This window comes from Oncorhynchus clarkii, chromosome 2 (assembly GCF_045791955.1).
Source record: "Oncorhynchus clarkii lewisi isolate Uvic-CL-2024 chromosome 2, UVic_Ocla_1.0, whole genome shotgun sequence".
Lineage (NCBI taxonomy): Eukaryota > Metazoa > Chordata > Actinopteri > Salmoniformes > Salmonidae > Oncorhynchus > Oncorhynchus clarkii.
Genome location: NC_092148.1, coordinates 9,888,946 through 9,911,200, shown reverse-complemented (window position 1 = coordinate 9,911,200; position 22,255 = coordinate 9,888,946). Strand labels below are relative to the sequence as shown.

General features: G+C 44.6%; 1 protein-coding gene across 1 annotated transcript in view; it reads left to right on the top strand.

The window, feature by feature from the left end:
• The first annotated feature begins 1,175 nt into the window (after positions 1-1,175).
• LOC139379205 (ephrin-A4-like) overlaps positions 1,176-22,255 on the top strand; it is an 89,590-nt gene continuing 68,510 nt past the window's right edge. Inside the window, exon 1 of the mRNA XM_071122021.1 lies at positions 1,176-1,834. Coding sequence (XP_070978122.1) covers positions 1,713-1,834 — 122 coding nt within the window. The 5' untranslated portion in view covers positions 1,176-1,712. The remainder of the gene's footprint in view (positions 1,835-22,255) is intronic.

The window sequence follows — 22,255 nt, the reverse complement described above, 5'->3', positions numbered from 1 at the left end:
CCCCTCCATCTCCACAGCCATCCTCTGTCATCCTCTCTCAGCCCCTCAGACATTGGTCAGCCTCTCCATCTCCACAGCCATCCTCTGTCATCCTCTCTCAGCCCCTCAGACATTGGTCAGCCTCTCCATCTCCACAGCCATCCTCTGTCATCCTCTCTCAGCCCCTCAGACATTGGTCAGCCTCTCCATCTCCACAGCCATCCTCTGTCATCCTCTCTCAGCCCCTCAGACATTGGTCAGCCTCTCCATCTCTTCCTGACAGGCTCGTTGACTCCGCCCTCTCCCCTGGATAGCACACCAAACCCCCTTAGGTGCACGTGCAAAGAGCGTGGATTGGTCTGTGTCGGCACATGGTTCTGTGTGACTAATTTAGTAGTCAGAATGGATCACTATTGAATTAAATATCTCCATTTGTAGCGTACTATAAAATAATTCAATGTGGGGATTGAACTTGATCATAATAAACTATTTTTTAAAGGCCAAAACGGCCATCTGAAAAAAAAAAATTGGCCCGTTCTGACGATCATAATTGACATAGTCTTTCTAGGGAAGACCTGGGCCCATATTCACAAAGCGTCTAAGATCAGTTTAAACTTTTAGTTATATGGACAGATCCTAGATTAGTACTTCTCCTCTGAGATACTTTGTGGATAGGGGCACAGGGTTTTTGGCACCGCTAGGTTGCTAAGCACTAGCCAACCAGCAGAGCTCATGACTTCATGCTCCAGACCGGACATGGGGGCCTGGGGTAGACTCCCACCTGTGCCAACTGAAGTACTGTAAGTTATTTGGCAGGAATGCCAGGTGGCATAGGTCTATTCGTTTTCTTTCATATTGTTCTTTGTCTTGTCAGTCTTTTTTCTAAATATTTTGGCAACCATCATTTTGTACCACCTATATTTTAATAAAACTTCAGCATAATTTTGTACCACCTATATTTTAATAAAACTTCAGCATCATTTTGCACTTTCTTTGCCTTCTGCTGTCCAGACTCTTAAGGGAAGAAGAGGAGAGGAAGACATTTCATGCACCACACCCTCATCTCACACAAGTCGGCGCACCTCACACCTCTAAAAAAACTATGGAATGTTGACACCGCCAATGCGTTCCACTGATTGGTTTAAAGTTTACTGGGTCCCTCCCTCGCCCATGGCCCTCTCGCGGGTGCTCCTCCCAACCCAAATCACAGCGCTCCAGACAGGACCCATTGACACCTATCAACTCTAATTCGGAAAACGCTGCTATTTTAACCTAGCATACTCATAGTTCAGCAGGTGATTATCAACAACTTGCAAGTTAACTTTAGGCATATACTCGGTACTCGGTTAGTGTACTTTTAAAAGTGTCTTTTTGACATAAGGAAATAAGTTGTGCTGCAGCAGAATAAAGGAGGCTATCATTTTCAGTATCAGGCAGCAACATTACCAAACTATCTGACTTTCTTGTGTTCAGCTTTTGAGGAGTCTCCATCGTTTGACTTTATTCACCATGCAACAACGGCTTCCACATAGGATGTACCTCGAAAGGAAGGTATTTTGGTGACTTGGTTTGAGAACGTTTGAACGGGAATATTGCGTCAATAAAGGTGATTCTACTCTGCGTTAACCGGGGCCACTAGTCTACCTGTCACGGAATTATTTCAACCAACCACTCCCACCCCGGTCCCCTCGTGCTGTCTTTCCGTGGGTCGCCTGCCTCGCCCGCTAACCGTGATGACGTGTGGTTGGAGTCCGGGAGCTGTCACGGTTTGGAGAACTACCGTTTTCCTGCTCAACATCGCGTGCGCAGCGTCGGCCAAGAGACACGTCGTCTACTGGAACTCCACCAACACTAGGTGAGCTAAGTGTTTCTAGAACAACCAGGGAATCCTCCCCGCTGCTCTGAAGCTGGAGAGAATAGTTTAGGGATTGTTCATTTGGTAGAGTTTATGCTCTGCTCATTTGGAACAAGTCCATGAGCTTCACTCTCCCATTATCTCACGTTTCTGCATGAGTAGCCCACGTCCTTTTGCATTAGCCCACTGCACAGACAGGACAACACCATGGTGTTTATGCATATTAGTCCACTTTGAGTGAACTCGTAGCACATTGAGACACTGTGGTGCCCTAACTGAACTGTGTGATAGGTCTAACTATAACAGGAGTCAGGACTTCTCCTTCCTACATTCATGTCAAACATCCAACCCTGTGGTGTCCTAACTGAACTGTGTGATAGGTCTAACTATAACAGGAGTCAGGACTTCTCCTTCCTACATTCATGTCAAACATCCAACCCTGTGGTGTCCTAACTGAACTGTGTGATAGGTCTAACTATAACAGGAGTCAGGACTTCTCCTTCCTACATTCATGTCAAACATCCAACCCTGTGGTGTCCTAACTGAACTGTGTGATAGGTCTAACTATAACAGGAGTCAGGACTTCTCCTTCCTACATTCATGTCAAACATCCAACCCTGCTTTTACCTGTATTGACATGCTCACCTGCACGGTTATGCAAGAACTAACCTTTCAAACGGTAATGGCTGCCCATGCAGGTCAACAGGCATGAGTCAAGTTGTGCTGACAGCTTCTCCAACCCACCCACATTACCCAGTCCTTTACTAATGCATAACCCACCGCTCGTCTTCATCATACCCTGGTGAAGACAGCCTGGCTGTTGAAACATGGGTAATAAATGACTGCATCTGAGCTCCTAGAGTGTGCAGTAACTTTTTCTTTTTAAAGAGGCAAAGCAATAGACCTAGTTTGAATGAATACTTTACAGATGTATTCTTCCCTCCTTCCTTCATTGAGGTAATGATCACTGCTCTGACATGACTGTGTTAGTTGAGGTAATGATCCCTGCTCTGACATAACTGTGTTGAGGTAATGATCCCTGCTCTGACATGACTGTGTTAGTTGAGGTAATGATCCCTGCTCTGACATGACTGTGTTAGTTGAGGTAATGATCACTGCTCTGACATGACTGTGTTAGTTGAGGTAATGATCCCTGCTCTGACATGACTGTGTTGAGGTAATGATCCCTGCTCTGACATGACTGTGTTAGTTGAGGTAATGATCCCTGCTCTGACATGACTGTTAGTTGAGGTAATGATCCCTGCTCTGACATGACTGTGTTAGTTGAGGTAATGATCACTGCTCTGACATGACTGTGTTAGTTGAGGTAATGATCACTGCTCTGACATGACTGTGTTAGTTGAGGTAATGATCCCTGCTCTGACATGACTGTGTTAGTTGAGGTAATGAATCCTGCTCTGACATGACTGTGTTAGTTGAGGTAATGATCCCTGCTCTGACATGACTGTGTTAGTTGAGGTAATGATCACTGCTCTGACATGACTGTGTTAGTTGAGGTAATGATCACTGCTCTGACATGACTGTGTTAGTTGAGGTAATGAATCCTGCTCTGACATGACTGTGTTAGTTGAGGTAATGATCCCTGCTCTGACATGACTGTGTTAGTTGAGGTAATGAATCCTGCTCTGACATGACTGTGTTAGTTGAGGTAATGATCCCTGCTCTGACATGACTGTGTTAGTTGAGGTAATGATCCCTGCTCTGACATGACTGTGTTAGTTGAGGTAATGATCACTGCTCTGACATGACTGTGTTAGTTGAGGTAATGATCCCTGCTCTGACATGACTGTGTTAGTTGAGGTAATGATCACTGCTCTGACATGACTGTGTTAGTTGAGGTAATGATCCCTGCTCTGACATGACTGTGTTAGTTGAGGTAATGATCCCTGCTCTGACATGGCTGTGTTAGTTGAGGTAATGATCACTGCTCTGACATGACTGTGTTGAGGTAATGATCCCTGCTCTGACATGACTGTGTTAGTTGAGGTAATGATCACTGCTCTGACATGACTGTGTTAGTTGAGGTAATGATCACTGCTCTGACATGACTGTGTTAGTTGAGGTAATGATCCCTGCTCTGACATGACTGTGTTAGTTGAGGTAATGATCCCTGCTCTGACATGACTGTGTTGAGGTAATGATCCCTGCTCTGACATGACTGTGTTAGTTGAGGTAATGATCACTGCTCTGACATGACTGTGTTAGTTGAGGTAATGATCACTGCTCTGACATGACTGTGTTAGTTGAGGTAATGATCCCTGCTCTGACATGACTGTGTTAGTTGAGGTAATGATCCCTGCTCTGACATGACTGTGTTGAGGTAATGATCCCTGCTCTGACATGACTGTTAGTTCTCTAGTGGAAATCCTTGCGTTCACTTGTCTAGCCATGTTGTGGTAGTGATTTATATGTAGGAAGCATTCAAACAGGGTCCTAGATACTGAACTATTCTGCTGACAGGTGTGTTTGACTCCAAACCACCGTCATGTGTACGTGTTTAGTTGGTAATGGGAGTGTGCTGTGTGGTTTTGTATAGTGTGTGTGTGTGTGTGTAATGAGTTGATTGGGGTCAGTAGTCAGGCAGAGAGAGGTTCACCTGCAGATCCAGGTGTTACCAAGCAGCTAATTGAAGACTAGAGCTGTGGAAGCTGCACCACCTCTGGGTTTCCTATATCTTACTAACCGACTGTCCGGCCAGACAGGTAGGTAGGGGCCCCAGCAACATACAGGGCTGTGTTCATCAATCACTGATCTGATTGGCCTGAAAGGGATACTTCAGAATTTGTACAATTTATAATGTATCTGCATCCAGTATTAAGGAGGTTGGAGGTAATTTCAGCATTGGCTCGTGAAACTAACGCTAGTTAGCAACTTCATTCAAACTGCACATAGAGACAAGTTGTATCCAGGAGTTCATCTGACTCTGGGGAAGTAGATAAAGGGCCTCATTAGGCTTGGGCGGTATACCATTCGGCTGGGGTAGGCTTGGGCGGTATACCATGTATACTGGGGTAGGCTTGGGCGGTATACCATGTATACTGGGGTAGGCTTGGGCGGTATACCATGTATACTGGGGAGGCTTGGGCGGTATACCATGTATACTGGGGTAGGCTTGGGCGGTATACCATGTATACTGGGGTAGGCTTGGGCGGTATACCATGTATACTGGGGTAGGCTTGGGCGGTATACCATGTATACTGGGGTAGGCTTGGGCGGTATACCATGTATACTGGGGTAGGCTTGGGCGGTATACCATGTATACTGGGGTAGGCTTGGGCGGTATACCATGTATACTGGGGTAGGCTTGGGCGGTATACCATGTATACTGGGGTATTTGGAAATAGTTTTTTTAATACCGTTAACTATTTCTTTTAAGTTTTTCAAATATTTATTTATAGCTAATAAAGCAGATCGCTTTCTTCATTTCACCGTTCTTCATTATTTCCCATTATAAAGGTTACCGTAGTTCCCCAGAACAGTTGAGCCAGTTTGTTAACAGCACAACAGGAGAAAGCGGGAGCAGGTGTGTCCAGTTGTCTATTGACAGGCGTTGTGTTTTATATTGAAAGTCAAGTGTTTTTCTGCTTCCAAAGAGTGATCAGGGGCGAGCAAGTATTGTTTTCCTTCGCAAAAAAACGTATTGGTGCAACACATTTGTCAGGAGTGCAACGCTATTCGGCTGGCAGCCGCACAAGGAAATTAGCTTAAACTGATAAAGTGAGTTTTTTTTTTTTTTTTTTTTTAACAATTCATGGCCATCACATTCCTAATGTTTATCATAGAAAGAATGTAGCCAGCAACATTTGCTCATGTTTTGCTTAAAGTTAATCTTGCATTTTACCAGAAAGTAGGCTACCGGAGAAAAGCAGCTAAGTCTGAGTGCTGTCTGCTGATAGAAGGCCTGTTTGTGAATTCCCATCCGAGTGGAGGAGTGCAATTAGAATAAGAATCATTTTAGATCTGCGTTCATAAAATGCTGCAAGATATTATTTTATGCGTTTTATCTTTTTGTTGTTGTTGTGAAAAACGCAGAAAACACAACCCCTAAGTTGAACTTGCTAGTTATCTAGTAAGTGGCTGAATTAAGGAGGAGACGGGGAATCATTCTCTTGTAAATGTCCAAACTCATCAACAATTCTATTTGTTAGCGCTTACCAATATATGTATATCCTGATGAGCTGGATTTCCTGTCTTTGCATATATTTAGTTAACAGCTTCCATGGAAATTAGCTATTACTTGTGCTAATTTTGTCAGTATTCTGGTAATAGACGCCCAATGGGCTTTTCCCCTTTTGTGGCTCCCCCTTGTGTACTTAGCCGGTAATAGCGTAAATCCATGGATGAGAGAAGGACGCAATAACGATATGAAAATCTGGATACCGCCCAAATCTAGGCCTCATTGCCAAAATCCTAAAGTATCCCTTAAACTGAACCCAAATATTTTAACGTGGTCCAAATGTTATGAAATGCATACTTCCTCCCTTCCCTGAGGAAATCTGACCTGCATATATGAATGTATGGTTGCCATCCTACTGTTTTCACCAATTAAATATATATTCCTCAAGGAATGAAGGAAGAGTTTTATAACTATTTGGAACGAGGCCCTGGAATTGTGAACCACCTAAAATTGCTTGGGAAACACCGCTGCACCCCTCTCTCTCTCAGGGGAAGCTGGAAGGGTCACACTCTGTGGCAAGGAAAACACTTTCTGCTGCACCACCACCCAATCAGAAACCCATCAGTGTGTCTGTGATACTGCACCCAGGACAGGGTCCCCAGGGGCCAGAGTGTGTGTGTTGTTGCTCTCATGCCCACTCTCCTGCACCTCCCTCTTCTCCCTCCTCCTTCTCTTACCTGCCCTCTCCTCTCTCTCTCTGTCCAGAGCAGGATATTGGCTGTGTGATTAGTTTAGGTTCAGCCATTTTCCCTGAGCTGCTGTTGAGAAGCTATAGGCCGTCCCAAGGCCCATAAACCTGGCCAAGCGACCACTGCCTCAATCTACCTCTGTCTCTGCAATATACCACACCACAGTGCTCTCTTAACCACATATCTAGGATCAGCTCACCCTCCCCAAACCCGATCCTTAATCATTAAGGCTGAACAACATAACTGACCCGATATCAGTGTCTAGTGGCGTCATCCTACTGCAGTGAGGGTCTAGTGGAGGACCGAGAGGGGCGACAGCTGACATTTAACATTAACACCAGGCTCCTACAGTCACAACACACAGCAGGCTGCTGTTAATATAGATGATTTAGGACCCTGGCTTGTCACCTTTTCCCATAGAAATCCGGATTTATAGTTTTAATGAACTAGAAGCAGTGATGTGTGAACAGGGGTTTATAAAGTCAGCCATCTAGTTAAAATGTCTGGAACAAAGACTATAGCCTGGCTGCTGTAATGTATTACTGCTGCACAATTAGCTAGCAGACTCTTTGCTAGCACTTTATAAAACGCTCATTAATATATATTAATAAACTAATTTACATAGTATGTCTTACTAATAAATGAGTATTTTGACATTAACAATTATAAACATGTATCATTTTAAGCATTACACACATTTATATGCAATAAGAGTAATTGCTTAGTAATTGAACGTTATAAAACAAAGTGTAAAGTTATTGAAGTGTATCTGGCTCTAGTCTAAGTCAAAGATTTACAGCAGGAGAGTTAGAAATGTAGATTTGTTTTGTTGTCATTTTATATCCTGAATGATTGTTTCCTACAGGAGCTGTCTCATTGACCAGGGCTCCACATTCTCGATCTCTGTGGTACTTCCTGGTTTAAATAAAGGTGAAATAAAACAACAGTTAAAAACCGAAGTTAATTTAGTGGTGAGTGCGTAGCTACAGTATAGTATGCAGCGTTCTGTCCCAGTGTGTAGCAGGCTGGGGCTAGTTCTCTGCTGTGGATTTAGACTCCACTCATGGGGTTTGGTTTACCTTGAAGAATCTGTGGCTCCAAACTAGTTTACCACGTAGGTGACCATGCATGTCTGTACATAGGCCTGGCCTCTACTCGTTCTGCCACATGCTTGGTTCTGCCATTTTGGTTTTCATACACCAAACAGAGACAGCGATATGGAGTATCTGCTCCTTTATCCCCTGTTCTCGGTTCGCTCACCCTCTCCTCCTTTACACACGCTAACACCCTTCAGTCCTCCTCCTTTACACCCCCCCTGTCCTCCAGGGGCGACAGCTTCTTACATTTAAAACTAGTAGTGTATTTGTGGTTTGAAATTTCAGACTTGATTTTCCCTTCCCTTCTGAAAAATGTATCAACCTCTATGAAGATGTCCATTTAATTCTAATTCACATTTCCTGTTGTTGCAGGATTATTTTCCCTCAACAAGTTTGGACTCTTACTATATATGTAAGGAGTACCAGTTCACCTGCAGTAGAAGCTATTACATTAGTATTTATGTTGGTTTCTTTATTGAAAATGCATTTGATTATTTTACAGCTCTTCTGTGTAATATTCATCATGTACCTGGGTTCATGTACTGTAATGTAGACACTGAATGGAAAGCTGACAGTGTCTGTAATATTCATCATGTACCTGGGTTAATGTACTGTACTGTAGACACTGAATGGAAAGCTGACAGTGTCTGTAATATTCATGTACCTGGGTTCATGTACTGTAATGTAGACACTGAATGGAAAGCTGACAGTGTCTGTAATATTCATCATGTACCTGGGTTCATGTACTGTAATGTAGACACTGAATGGAAAGCTGACAGTGTCTGTAATATTCATCATGTACCATTTTCATGTACTGTAATGTAGACACTGAATGGAAAGCTGACAGTGTCTGTAATATTCATCATGTACCTGGGTTCATGTACTGTACTGTAGACACTGAATGGAAAGCTGACAGTGTCTGTAATATTCATCATGTACCATTTTTCATGTACTGTACTGTAGACACTGAATGGAAAGCTGACAGTGTCTGTAATATTCATCATGTACCATTTTTCATGTACTGTACTGTAGACACTGAATGGAAAGCTGACAGTGTCTGTAATATTCATCATGTACCATTTTTCATGTACTGTACTGTAGACACTGAATGGAAAGCTGACAGTGTCTGTAATATTCATCATGTACCTGGGTTCATGTACTGTAATGTAGACACTGAATGGAAAGCTGACAGTGTCTGTAATATTCATCATGTACCTGGGTTCATGTACTGTCTGTAATATTCATCATGTACCTGGGTTCATGTACTGTAATGTAGACACTGAATGGAAAGCTGACAGTGTCTGTAATATTCATCATGTACCTGGGTTCATGTACTGTAATGTAGACACTGAATGGAAAGCTGACAGTGTCTGTAATATTCATCATGTACCTGGGTTCATGTACTGTCTGTAATATTCATCATGTACCTGGGTTCATGTACTGTACTGTAGACACTGAATGGAAAGCTGACAGTGTCTGTAATATTCATCATGTACCTGGGTTAATGTACTGTCTGTAATATTCATCATGTACCTGGGTTCATGTACTGTACTGTAGACACTGAATGGAAAGCTGACAGTGTCTGTAATATTCATCATGTACCTGGGTTAATGTACTGTCTGTAATATTCATCATGTACCTGGGTTCATGTACTGTACTGTAGACACTGAATGGAAAGCTGACAGTGTCTGTAATATTCATGTACCTGGGTTCATGTACTGTACTGTAGACACTGAATGGAAAGCTGACAGTGTCTGTAATATTCATCATGTACCATTTTTATGTACTGTACTGTAGACACTGAATGGAAAGCTGACAGTGTCTGTAATATTCATGTACCTGGGTTAATGTACTGTACTGTAGACACTGAATGGAAAGCTGACAGTGTCTGTAATATTCATCATGTACCTGGGTTCATGTACTGTACTGTAGACACTGGATGGAAAGCTGACGGTGTCTGTAATATTCATCATGTACCTGGGTTCATGTACTGTAGACACTGAATGGAAAGCTGACAGTGTCTGTGTAATTGGGCCTAATCAGGGGAGTTATGATTGCACCAGTAGACTTGTTTCTCTCTCATATTCCTGTTTCTCTTTCCTCTCTCTCCTGTGTGTGTGTGTCTCCGCTGTGTGCCTAGCTCAGTGATAATCTCAGTCCTCCCCTGGTAAATGATTAAAATGAAGAAGCTGTGAACTATAATCAACAAGACTAAAGTGTGGTAATTCCCACTCTATTCCCTGTCCTGCTAACACCATCCCTTCATCTCTCTCTCTCCCTCTCCTATCTGTGTTGATGATGCTCATGCGTTGTCTTGCCTGACGTAGTAAACATTGTGCTTTATGTTGTCTGTTTGTGTGTGTACCAGTAGGCAGTCTGACTCTGTAGTTGTGTACAAAACAATGTGTTGCAGTGATTTGTCGCAGGCTGAATCAGTTAATTTCAGTAGAACAATGACTCTGTCAGGGTGTGTGTCCTAGTCTGTGAACTTGTTTCTTGGGTGCATGTGTTCAGGGTTGTGTGTGTTTCCGTCACCAGAGCAGGGCTGAGATACAACCCATTACTGGAAAGACCAACACTCAGTCACAGGACTCCGTCACAGGAAGTCTCTCCTTGAAGCTTTCAAAACAGGACACACGCTCCTAAAACAGAGACATTTCATAAAGGGTTATTTTCTAGGTTTTCCTTTTCCAATAAAGTAGCGAGATACTGTAGCACATGGCAGACAAAATGGTTTGTTTTTCAACAAGCAAGGACCTTTCTCCCTGCATGTGAACTTCCTCCTACTGAGAACTGATGATGAAAGGCCTAACTGGGAGGAAACCCCCAGGTCTCAGACAGTGATAAGGAAAGGCCTAACTGGGAGGAAAACCCCAGGTCTCAGACTGTGATAAGGAAAGGCCTAACTGGGAGGACCAACCCCAGGTCTCAGACAGTGATAAGGAAAGGCCTAACTGGGAGGACCAAGCCCAGGTCTCAGACAGTGATAAGGAAAGGCCTAACTGGGAGGACCAAGCCCAGGTCTCAGACAGTGATAAGGAAAGGCCTAACTGGGAGGACCAACCCCAGGTCTCAGACAGTGATAAGGAAAGGCCTAACTGGGAGGACCAACCCCAGGTCTCAGACAGTGATAAGGAAAGGCCTAACTGGGAGGACCAACCCCAGGTCTCAGACAGTGATAAGGAAAGGCCTAACTGGGAGTACCAACCCCAGGTCTCAGACAGTGATAAGGAAAGGCCTAACTGGGAGGACCAACTCCAGGTCTCAGACAGTGATAAGGAAAGGCCTAACTGGGAGGACCAACCCCAGGTCTCAGACAGTGATAAGGAAAGGCCTAACTGGGAGGACCAACCCCAGGTCTCAGACAGTGATAAGGAAAGGCCTAACTGGGAGGACCAACCCCAGGTCTCAGACAGTGATAAGGAAAGGCCTAACTGGGAGGACCAACCCAGGTCTCAGACAGTGATAAGGAAAGGCCTAACTGGGAGGACCAACCCCAGGTCTCAGACAGTGATAAGGAAAGGCCTAACTGGGAGGACCAAACCAGGTCTCAGACAGTGATAAGGAAAGGCCTAACTGGGAGGACCAACCCAGGTCTCAGACAGTGATAAGGAAAGGCCTAACTGTTCTATGACAGAGTATAATATAAATGGGTCGTTTTGTTTCAACTTGTAGTTAATTTAGGTATGACAAAGTGTCAGAGGATGTGTTTTTGGAGGGAGGGTGTAGACCAGAGACTTGACTTGTACTGTGACTGCCATGTCTGTCTGTCTGTAAACATTACCCTACCTGGCCTCAATTTGTAAATCATTCTAACAAATCTATTCAAATGTGAATTTTTGTATTGAATTGGAGCACCGTCGAGGTGTGTGTGTGTGTGTGTGTGTGTGTGTGTGTGTGTGTGTGTGTGTAATCCACAATACTGCGAGGAGCCAGCCGGCTAGAGACGGCTGTATTACCCCTCTGAATGAAATCTTATGTAAACGAGCTGCCAAACAGAAAATATAAACCTGCAGCAAGCAATTGAGGTGGATAAACACACACACTGTTGTAAATGAGTTATTTTGGGTGGAGCGGGTGAGAGAGAGAGGCCTTGCACTCTGTCTGTATCAGCCTCTCAGATAGTCATGGTGCTGAGTGCATTTACAGAGAGGCTAGAATACCTCTGGTCAAGGTATTTAGGAAATATCGATACCAATGTAAATGATAGATTTAATCACTGACTCCTTGCCTTATCACTGGACTACATATGGACCCAAACCGGCCCCAGACCTCTTTCCATATCTCGCCATTTCTCTCTGTGGACAATCATTATTGATTTTATTTAGTGCATCTAATATTGACTGTAGAGTGAATGTCTTCGTGTCCTGAAACGGTTGTTGTCCAGGAACAGATGAAGTTTGGATAGCGGGTCTGTCGGCATGGACACTCAAGCGGCTTCTTTTCGGCCCAAAATGGCTGCCATGTGACTTGGAGGCTTGAGATGACGCAGACAAGCAGCAGTGTGTGGGAATCATCTTGTGTGCATTAAACATCAACCAAGCAATCTTTAAGAAATTGCATTGTTTTGTAGAACCGTATATTACAGAGTGTTCACTTGATCATCAAATCTGGAACTCCAAAATGGTCCTGCATATAATGGAATATGAATGTTGGAAGTTTTCAAAAGATTCTGTTTGTCTCAGCTGAAATATATAGAAATGATTTAAATGGTTAACACTGTCTCAACTCCCTCTGCTTTACCACTGTGTTCTGCTTCATCACACACACACACACACACACACCACACACACCACACACACACACACACACACACACTCATATCAGAAGCCTTGCCAAGAGGCAGCCAGGGAATTCCCTGCTATAGAAAAATTGAATTAGTATTGACCGAGGAGGATGAGGTACAGGGAGAAGCAGAGGAACCTAGATTATAGAACAGTACAGGAGCCTACAAGGCATTTGACACAAATCCTGTGTTTCACATGACAGCTGTTAGTGTGTTTTGTCTCCAGTTGTTGGGTTTGCATTGTCGTCAGGTTCATCGAAGTTGTGGAATATCTTTTGAGCTGGAATTGCCATTTTCCTGTCTTATGAGTAAATTGGCATAGCTCATATGATCGTCAATGGTGATGGTTGTTATGACCACAGAGATTGTTTTATCAGTATTATCTGATATGCGTAAAGGTTTTTTTGCTCTGACCAGATTACACTTTTTTTGGAAAAATCCTCACCAGTATGATTGATATATTAACTAGAGGTCGACCGATTAATCTGAATGGCCGATTAAATTAGGGCCGATTTCAAGTTTTCATAACAATCGGAAATCGGTATTTTTGGGCGCCGATTTCCGATTATTTTTTAATTTAAATGTTTTAAATTATTATTTTTTTATACCTTTTATTTAACTAGGCAAGTCAGTTAAGAACACATTCTTATTTTCAATGACAGCCTAGGAACAGTGGGTTAACTACCTTGTTCAGGGGCAGAACGACAGATTTTCACCTTGTCAGCTCGGGGGTTCCAATCTTGCCACTGCACAGTTAACTAGTCCAACGCTCTAACCATTGCACTCCACGAGTAGCCTGCCTGTTACGCAAATGCAGTAGAAGCCAAGGTAAATTGCTAGCTAGCATTAAACTTATCTTATAAAAAACAATCAATCATAATCACTAGTTATAAGTACTGATCCAGTTTAGCAGGCAATATTAACCAGGTGAAATTGTGTCATTTCTCTTGCGTTCATTGCCCGCAGAGTCAGGGTATATGCAACAGTTTGGGCTGCCTGGCTCATTGCGAACTAATTTGCCAGAATTTTACGTAATTATGACATACATTTAAGGTTGTGCAATGTAACAAGAATATTTAGACTTAGGGATGCCACCCGTTAGATAAAATACCGAATGGTTCCGTATTTCACTGAAATAATAAACGTATTGTTTTCGAAATGATAGTTTCTGGATTCGATCATATTAATGACCAAAGGCTTGTATTTCTGTGTGTTGTTATGATATAATTAAGTTTAATCAGCCTAATGGCTGGTGTAACCAATGTGAAATGGCTAGCTAGTTAGCTGGGTGTGTGCTAATACTGTTTCAAACGTCACTCGCTTTTAGATTTGGAGTAGTTATTTCCCTTGCGCTGCAAGGGCCGTGGCTTTTGTGGAGAGATGGGTAACGATGCTTCGAGGGTGGCTGTTGTCTATGTGTTCCTGGTTCGAGCCCAGGTAGGGGCAAGGAGGTGGACGGAAGCTATACTGTTACACTGGCAATACTATAGTGCCTATAAGAACATCCAATAGTCAAAGGTACAGTGGGGCAAAAAAAGTATTTAGTCAGCCACCAATTGTGAAAGTTCTCCCACTTAAAAAGATGAGAGGCCTGTAATTTTCATCATAGGTACACTTCAACTATGACAGACAAAATGAGGGGGAAGAAATCCAGAAAATCACATTGTAGGATTTTTTATGAATTTATTTGCAAATTATGGTGGAAAACTTTTGTTATTGACCAAAAACTTATTTATCTCAATACTTTGTTATATACACTTTGTTGGCAATGACAGAGGTCAAACGTTTTCTGTAAGTCTTCACAAGGTTTTCACACACTGTTGCTGGTATTTTGGACCATTCCTTCGTTGCCCGGGCAGTGTGTTTGGGATCATTGTCATGCTGAAAGACCCAGCCACGTTTCATCTTCAATGCCCTTGCTGATGGAAGGAGGTTTTCACTCATAATCTCACGATACATGGCCCCATTCATTATTTCCTTTACACGGATCAGACGTCCTGGTCCCTTTGCAGAAAAACAGCCCCAAAGCATGATGTTTCCAGTAGAGTGTAGGTCAGTGGAGAGGCAGGGTGGACTACTGTGTTACTCTGTACAGTGGAGAGGTAGGGTGGACTAGTGTGTTACTCTGTACAGTAGAGTGTAGGTCAGTGGAGAGGCAGGGTGGACTAGTGTGTTACTCTGTACAGTAGTGTAGGTCAGTGGAGAGGCAGGGTGGACTAGTGTGTTACTCTGTACAGTAGAGTGTAGGTCAGTGGAGAGGCAGGGTGGACTAGTGTGTTACTCTGTACAATGGAGAGGGAGGGTGGACTAGTGTGTTACTCTGTACAGTAGAGTGTAGGTCAGTGGAGAGGCAGGGTGGACTAGTGTGTTACTCTGTACAGTGGAGAGGCAGGGTGGACTAGTGTGTTACTCTGTACAGTGGAGAGGTAGGGTGGACTAGTGTGTTACTCTGTACAGTAGAGTGTAGGTCAGTGGAGAGGCAGGGTGTACTAGTGTGTTACTCTGTACAATGGAGAGGGAGGGTGGACTAGTGTGTTACTCTGTACAGTAGAGTGTAGGTCAGTGGAGAGGCAGGGTGGACTAGTGTGTTACTCTGTACAGTGGAGAGGCAGGGTGGACTAGTGTGTTACTCTGTACAGTGGAGAGGCAGGGTGGACTACTGTGTTACTCTGTACAGTAGAGTGTAGGTCAGTGGAGAGGTAGGGTGTACTACTGTGTTACTCTGTACAGTAGAGTGTAGGTCAGTGGAGAGGCAGGGTGGACTAGTGTGTTACTCTGTACAATGGAGAGGTAGGGTGGACTAGTATGTTACTCTGTACAGTGGAGAGGCAGGGTGGACTAGTGTGTTACTCTGTACAGTAGAGTGTAGGTCAGTGGAGAGGTAGAGACGTGTGGTTATGTACTGTAGTCAGGTTGTTGAGACGTATGGTTATGTACTGTAGTCAGGTTGTTGAGACGTGTGGTTGTGTACTGTAGTCAGGTTGTTGAGACGTGTGGTTATGTACTGTAGTTAGGTTGAGACGTGTGGTTATGTAATGTAGTCAGGTTTTTTGAGACGTATTGTTGTGTACTGTAGTCAGGTTGTTGAGACGTGTGGTTGTGTACTGTAGTCAGGTTGTTGAGACGTGTGGTTATGTAATGTAGTCAGGTTGTTGAGACGTGTGGTTATGTAATGTAGTCAGGTTTTTGAGACGTGTGGTTATGTAATGTAGTCAGGTTGTTGAGACGTGTGGTTATGTAATGTAGTCAGGTTGTTGAGACGTGTGGTTATGTAATGTAGTCAGGTTGTTGAGACGTGTGGTTATGTAATGTAGTCAGGTTGTTGAGACGTATTGTTGTGTACTGTAGTCAGGTTGTTGAGACGAGTGTGTTACTCTGTACAGTAGAGTGTAGGTCAGTGGAGAGGTAGGGTGGACTAGTGTGTTACTCTGCACAGTGGAGATGTAGGGTGGATTAGTGTGTTACTCTGTACAGTGGAGAGGCAGGGTGGACTAGTGTGTTACTCTGTACAGTGGAGAGGTAGGGTGTACTACTGTGTTACTCTGCACAGTGGAGATGTAGGGTGGATTAGTGTGTTACTCTGTACAGTGGAGAGGTAGGGTGTACTACTGTGTTACTCTGTACTGTAGAGTGTAGGTCTGTGGACAGTGGAGAGGTAGGGTGGACTACTGTGTTACTCTGTACAGTAGAGTGTAGGTCAGTGGAGAGGCAGGGTGGACTAGTGTGTTACTCTGTACAGTGGAGAGGCAGGGTGGACTAGTGTGTTACTCTGTACAGTAGAGTGTAGGTCAGTGGAGAGGCAGGGTGGACTAGTGTGTTACTCTACAGTAGAGTGTTACTCTACAGTAGAGTGTAGGTCAGTGGAGAGGTAGGGTGGACTAGTGTGTTACTCTGTACAGTAGAGTGTAGGTCAGTGGAGAGGTAGGGTGGACTAGTGTTTTACTCTGTACAGTAGAGTGTAGGTCAGTGAAGAGGCAGGGTGGACTAGTGTGTTACTCTGTACAGTAGAGTGTAGGTCAGTGGAGAGGTAGGGTGGACTAGTGTGTTACTCTGTACAGTGGAGAGGTAGGGTGGACTAGTGTGTTACTCTGTACAGTGGAGAGGCAGGGTGGACTAGTGTGTTACTCTGTACAGTAGAGTGTAGGTCAGTGGAGATGCAGGGTGGACTAGTGTGTTACTCTGTACAGTAGAGTGTAGGTCAGTGGAGAGACAGGGTGGACTACTGTGTTACTCTGTACAGTAGAGTGTAGGTCAGTGGAGAGGCAGGGTGGACTACTGTGTTACTCTGTACAGTAGAGTGTAGGTCAGTGGAGAGGCAGGGTGGACTACTGTGTTACTCTGTACAGTGGAGAGGCAGGGTGGACTAGTGTGTTACTCTGTACAGTAGAGTGTAGGTCAGTGGAGAGGCAGGGTGGACTACTGTGTTACTCTGTACAGTAGAGTGTATGTCAGTGGAGAGGCAGGGTGGACTAGTGTGTTACTCTGTACAGTAGAGTGTAGGTCAGTGGAGAGGCAGGGTGGACTAGTGTGTTACTCTGTACAGTAGAGTGTAGGTCAGTGGAGAGGCAGGGTGGACTACTGTGTTACTCTGTACAGTAGAGTGTAGGTCAGTGGAGAGGCAGGGTGGACTACTGTGTTACTCTGTACAGTAGAGTGTAGGTCAGTGGAGAGGCAGGGTGGACTAGTGTGTTACTCTGTACAGTAGAGTGTAGGTCAGTGGAGAGGCAGGGTGGACTAGTGTGTTACTCTGTACAGTAGAGTGTAGGTCAGTGGAGAGGCAGGGTGGACTAGTGTGTTACTCTGTACAATGGAGAGGTAGGGTGGACTAGTATGTTACTCTGTACAGTGGAGAGGCAGGGTGGACTAGTGTGTTACTCTGTACAGTGGAGAGGCAGGGTGGACTAGTGTGTTACTCTGTACAGTAGAGTGTAGGTCAGTGGAGAGGCAGGGTGGACTAGTGTGTTACTCTGTACAGTAGAGTGTAGGTCAGTGGAGATGCAGGGTGGACTAGTGTGTTACTCTGTACAGTAGAGTGTAGGTCAGTGGAGAGGTAGGGTGGACTAGTGTGTTACTCTGTACAGTAGAGTGTAGGTCAGTGGAGAGGCAGGGTGGACTAGTGTGTTACTCTGCACAGTGGAGAGGCAGGGTGGACTAGTGTGTTACTCTGTACAGTAGAGTGTAGGTCAGTGGAGAGGCAGGGTGGACTACTGTGTTACTCTGTACAGTGGAGAGGCAGGGTGGACTAGTGTGTTACTCTGTACAGTGGAGAGGCAGGGTGGACTACTGTGTTACTCTGTACAGTAGAGTGTAGGTCAGTGGAGAGGTAGGGTGTACTACTGTGTTACTCTGTACAGTAGAGTGTAGGTCAGTGGAGAGGCAGGGTGGACTAGTGTGTTACTCTGTACAGTAGAGTAGGTCAGTGGAGAGGCAGGGTGGACTAGTGTGTTACTCTGTACAATGGAGAGGTAGGGTGGACTATTATGTTACTCTGTACAGTGGAGAGGCAGGGTGGACTAGTGTGTTACTCTGTACAGTAGAGTGTAGGTCAGTGGAGAGGTAGAGACGTGTGGTTATGTACTTTAGTCAGGTTGTTGAGACGTATGGTTATGTACTGTAGTCAGGTTGTTGAGACGTGTGGTTGTGTACTGTAGTCAGGTTGTTGAGACGTGTGGTTATGTACTGTAGTTAGGTTGAGACGTGTGGTTATGTAATGTAGTCAGGTTGTTGAGACGTGTGGTTATGTAATGTAGTCAGGTTGTTGAGACGTATTGTTGTGTACTGTAGTCAGGTTGTTGAGACGTGTGGTTGTGTACTGTAGTCAGGTTGTTGAGACGTGTGGTTATGTAATGTAGTCAGGTTGTTGAGACGTGTGGTTATGTAATGTAGTCAGGTTGTTGAGACGTGTGGTTATGTAATGTAGTCAGGTTGTTGAGACGTGTGGTTGTGTACTGTAGTCAGGTTGTTGAGACGTGTGGTTATGTAATGTAGTCAGGTTGTTGAGACGTGTGGTTATGTAATGTAGTCAGGTTGAGACGTGTGGTTATGTAATGTGGTCAGGTTGTTGAGACGTGTGGTTATGTAATGTAGTCAGGTTGTTGAGACGTGTGGTTATGTAATGTAGTCAGGTTGTTGAGACTAGTGTGTTACTCTGTACAGTAGAGTGTAGGTCTGTGGAGAGGTAGGGTGGACTAGTGTGTTACTCTGTACAGTAGAGTGTAGGTCAGTGGAGAGGTAGGGTGGACTAGTGTGTTACTCTGCACAGTGGAGATGTAGGGTGTACTACTGTGTTACTCTGTACTGTAGAGTGTAGGTCTGTGGACAGTGGAGAGGTAGGGTGGACTACTGTGTTACTCTGTACAGTAGAGTGTAGGTCAGTGGAGAGGCAGGGTGGACTAGTGTGTTACTCTGTACAGTGGAGAGGCAGGGTGGACTAGTGTGTTACTCTGTACAGTAGAGTTTAGGTCAGTGGAGAGGCAGGGTGGACTAGTGTGTTACTCTACAGTAGAGTGTAGGTCAGTGGAGAGGTAGGGTGGACTAGTGTTTTACTCTGTACAGTAGAGTGTAGGTCAGTGAAGAGGCAGGGTGGACTAGTGTGTTACTCTGTACAGTAGAGTGTAGGTCAGTGGAGAGGTAGGGTGGACTAGTGTGTTACTCTGTACAGTGGAGAGGTAGGGTGGACTAGTGTGTTACTCTGTACAGTGGAGAGGCAGGGTGGACTAGTGTGTTACTCTGTACAGTAGAGTGTAGGTCAGTGGAGATGCAGGGTGGACTAGTGTGTTACTCTGAACAGTAGAGTGTAGGTCAGTGGAGAGACAGGGTGGACTACTGTGTTACTCTGTACAGTAGAGTGTAGGTCAGTGGAGAGGCAGGGTGGACTACTGTGTTACTCTGTACAGTGGAGAGGCAGGGTGGACTAGTGTGTTACTCTGTACAGTAGAGTGTAGGTCAGTGGAGAGGCAGGGTGGACTAGTGTGTTACTCTGTACAGTAGAGTGTAGGTCAGTGGAGAGGCAGGGTGGACTAGTGTGTTACTCTGTACAGTAGAGTGTAGGTCAGTGGAGAGGCAGGGTGGACTACTGTGTTACTCTGTACAGTAGAGTGTAGGTCAGTGGAGAGGCAGGGTGGACTAGTGTGTTACTCTGTACAGTAGAGTGTAGGTCAGTGGAGAGGCAGGGTGGACTAGTGTGTTACTCTGTACAGTAGAGTGTAGGTCAGTGGAGAGGCAGGGTGGGCTAGTGTGTTACTCTGTACAATGGAGAGGTAGGGTGGACTAGTGTGTTACTCTGTACAGTGGAGAGGCAGGGTGGACTAGTGTGTTACTCTGTACAGTAGAGTGTAGGTCAGTGGAGAGGCAGGGTGGACTAGTGTGTTATTCTGTACAGTAGAGTGTAGGTCAGTGGAGATGCAGGGTGGACTAGTGTGTTACTCTGTACAGTAGAGTGTAGGTCAGTGGAGAGGTAGGGTGGACTAGTGTGTTACTCTGTACAGTAGAGTGTAGGTCAGTGGAGAGGCAGGGTGGACTAGTGTGTTACTCTGTACAGTGGAGAGGCAGGGTGGACTAGTGTGTTACTCTGTACAGTAGAGTGTAGGTCAGTGGAGAGGCAGGGTGCAGCACACTTCATACTGGTTTATGGTGTAATAAAGCTCCTTGCACAAAGCACCGCTCCACAACACTTTATCTAATCATCTACACAATATGCAGTAAGGGGTCAATAGTCTGACTGCTGTGGGTGGATGTGTGTGTGGGGGTGGGTGTGTACTGAAATTCTGTTTTTGTGTGAATATTGGTGTGTCTGCATGTTGGTTATGTACTGTAGTCAGGTTGTTGAGACGTGTGGTTATGTACTGTAGTCAGGAGGTTGTTGAGACGTGTGGTTATGTACTGTAGTCAGGAGGTTGTTGAGACGTGTGGTTATGTACTGTAGTCAGGTTGTTGAGACGTGTCGTTATGTAATGTAGTCAGGTTGTTGAGACGTATGGTTATGTAATGTAGTCAGGTTGTTGATGTGTGGTTATGTACTGTAGTCAGGAGGTTGAGACGTGTGGTTATGTACTGTAGTCAGGAGGTTGAGACGTGTGGTTATGTACTGTAGTCAGGAGGTTGAGACGTGTGGTTATGTACTGTAGTCAGGAGGTTGAGACGTGTGGTTATGTACTGTAGTCAGGAGGTTGTTGAGACGTATGGTTATGTACTGTAGTCAGGTTGTTGAGACGTGTGGTTATGTACTGTAGTCAGGAGGTTGTTGAGACGTGTGGTTATGTAATGTAGTCAGGTTGTTGAGACGTATGGTTATGTACTGTAGTCAGGAGGTTGTTGAGACGTATGGTTATGTAATGTAGTCAGGTTGTTGAGACGTATGGTTATGTACTGTAGTCAGGTTGTTGAGACGTATGGTTATGTACTGTAGTCAGGTTGTTGAGATGTGTGGTTATGTAATGTAGTCAGGTTGTTGAGACGTGTGGTTATGTAATGTAGTCAGGAGGTTGTTGAGACGTGTGGTTATGTACTGTAGTCAGGAGGTTGTTGAGACGTGTGGTTATGTACTGTAGTCAGGAGGTTGTTGAGACGTGTGGTTATGTAATGTAGTCAGGTTGTTGAGACGTATTGTTGTGTACTGTAGTCAGGTTGTTGAGACGTGTGGTTGTGTAATGTAGTCAGGTTGTTGAGACGTGTGGTTATGTACTGTAGTCAGGAGGTTGTTGAGACGTATGGTTATGTACTGTAGTCAGGTTGTTGAGACGTGTGGTTATGTAATGTAGTCAGGTTGTTGAGACGTGTGGTTATGTAATGTGGTCAGGTTATTGAGACGTGTGGTTATGTAATGTGGTCAGGTTGTTGAGACGTGTGGTTATGTAATGTAGTCAGGTTGTTGAGACGTGTGGTTATGTAATGTAGTCAGGAGGTTGTTGAGACGTGTGGTTATGTAATGTAGTCAGGTTGTTGAGACGTATGGTATGAATGTTATAGCTACTCCTGTATTTTACTGGATGGTTTTAACATATTAGTTGTAACCTGCTACAGTAATATTGTATCATCTCTCCCCCAGTAGTTTAGAAATGCCTCTCTGTAGTATCACAAGCTTCTCTCCTACCTCCCCTGAGAGATCAGGAAAACACACACACCAGCCCCCAGAGATGGTGAAAACAGTAGACCTGTGCCAGTGGAAGAGGGGTGGTGGAGATTGCGTTAGGAAGGATGGCAGAGAGAGGCAACAGATTTCAACTCCCCAACGGCAGGGCCTTCTCTAGGGATGGAGCGAGAGAGGGAGCGTGGGAGGGAGCGTGGGAAGAAAGGATGTCAGCAGATATTACTATCACTGTCAGGAGGTAGTGTGAGGAGAGGACCCACACACACACATACATTCACCTGCCAATACACATACTCTGTGTGTGTGTGTGTGTGTGTGTATATGTATATGTATATATATATAATCTCACACACACTTTCATAGCAGCTGCTAGAAGCCTCTGAGGAACGTCCGATGGGAATCCCACTCCATTCTGTGCGTGTCGATATAAAACACCTGTAAATGTTTTTAGAACAAAATCTAGATGGAACGCTGTATCATGTACTTATTTAAACACTACTCCCACTTTTGACTTGGCTGAGTGGATATATAGTATGAGGTGTGTGTTTCTAATAATAACCAGC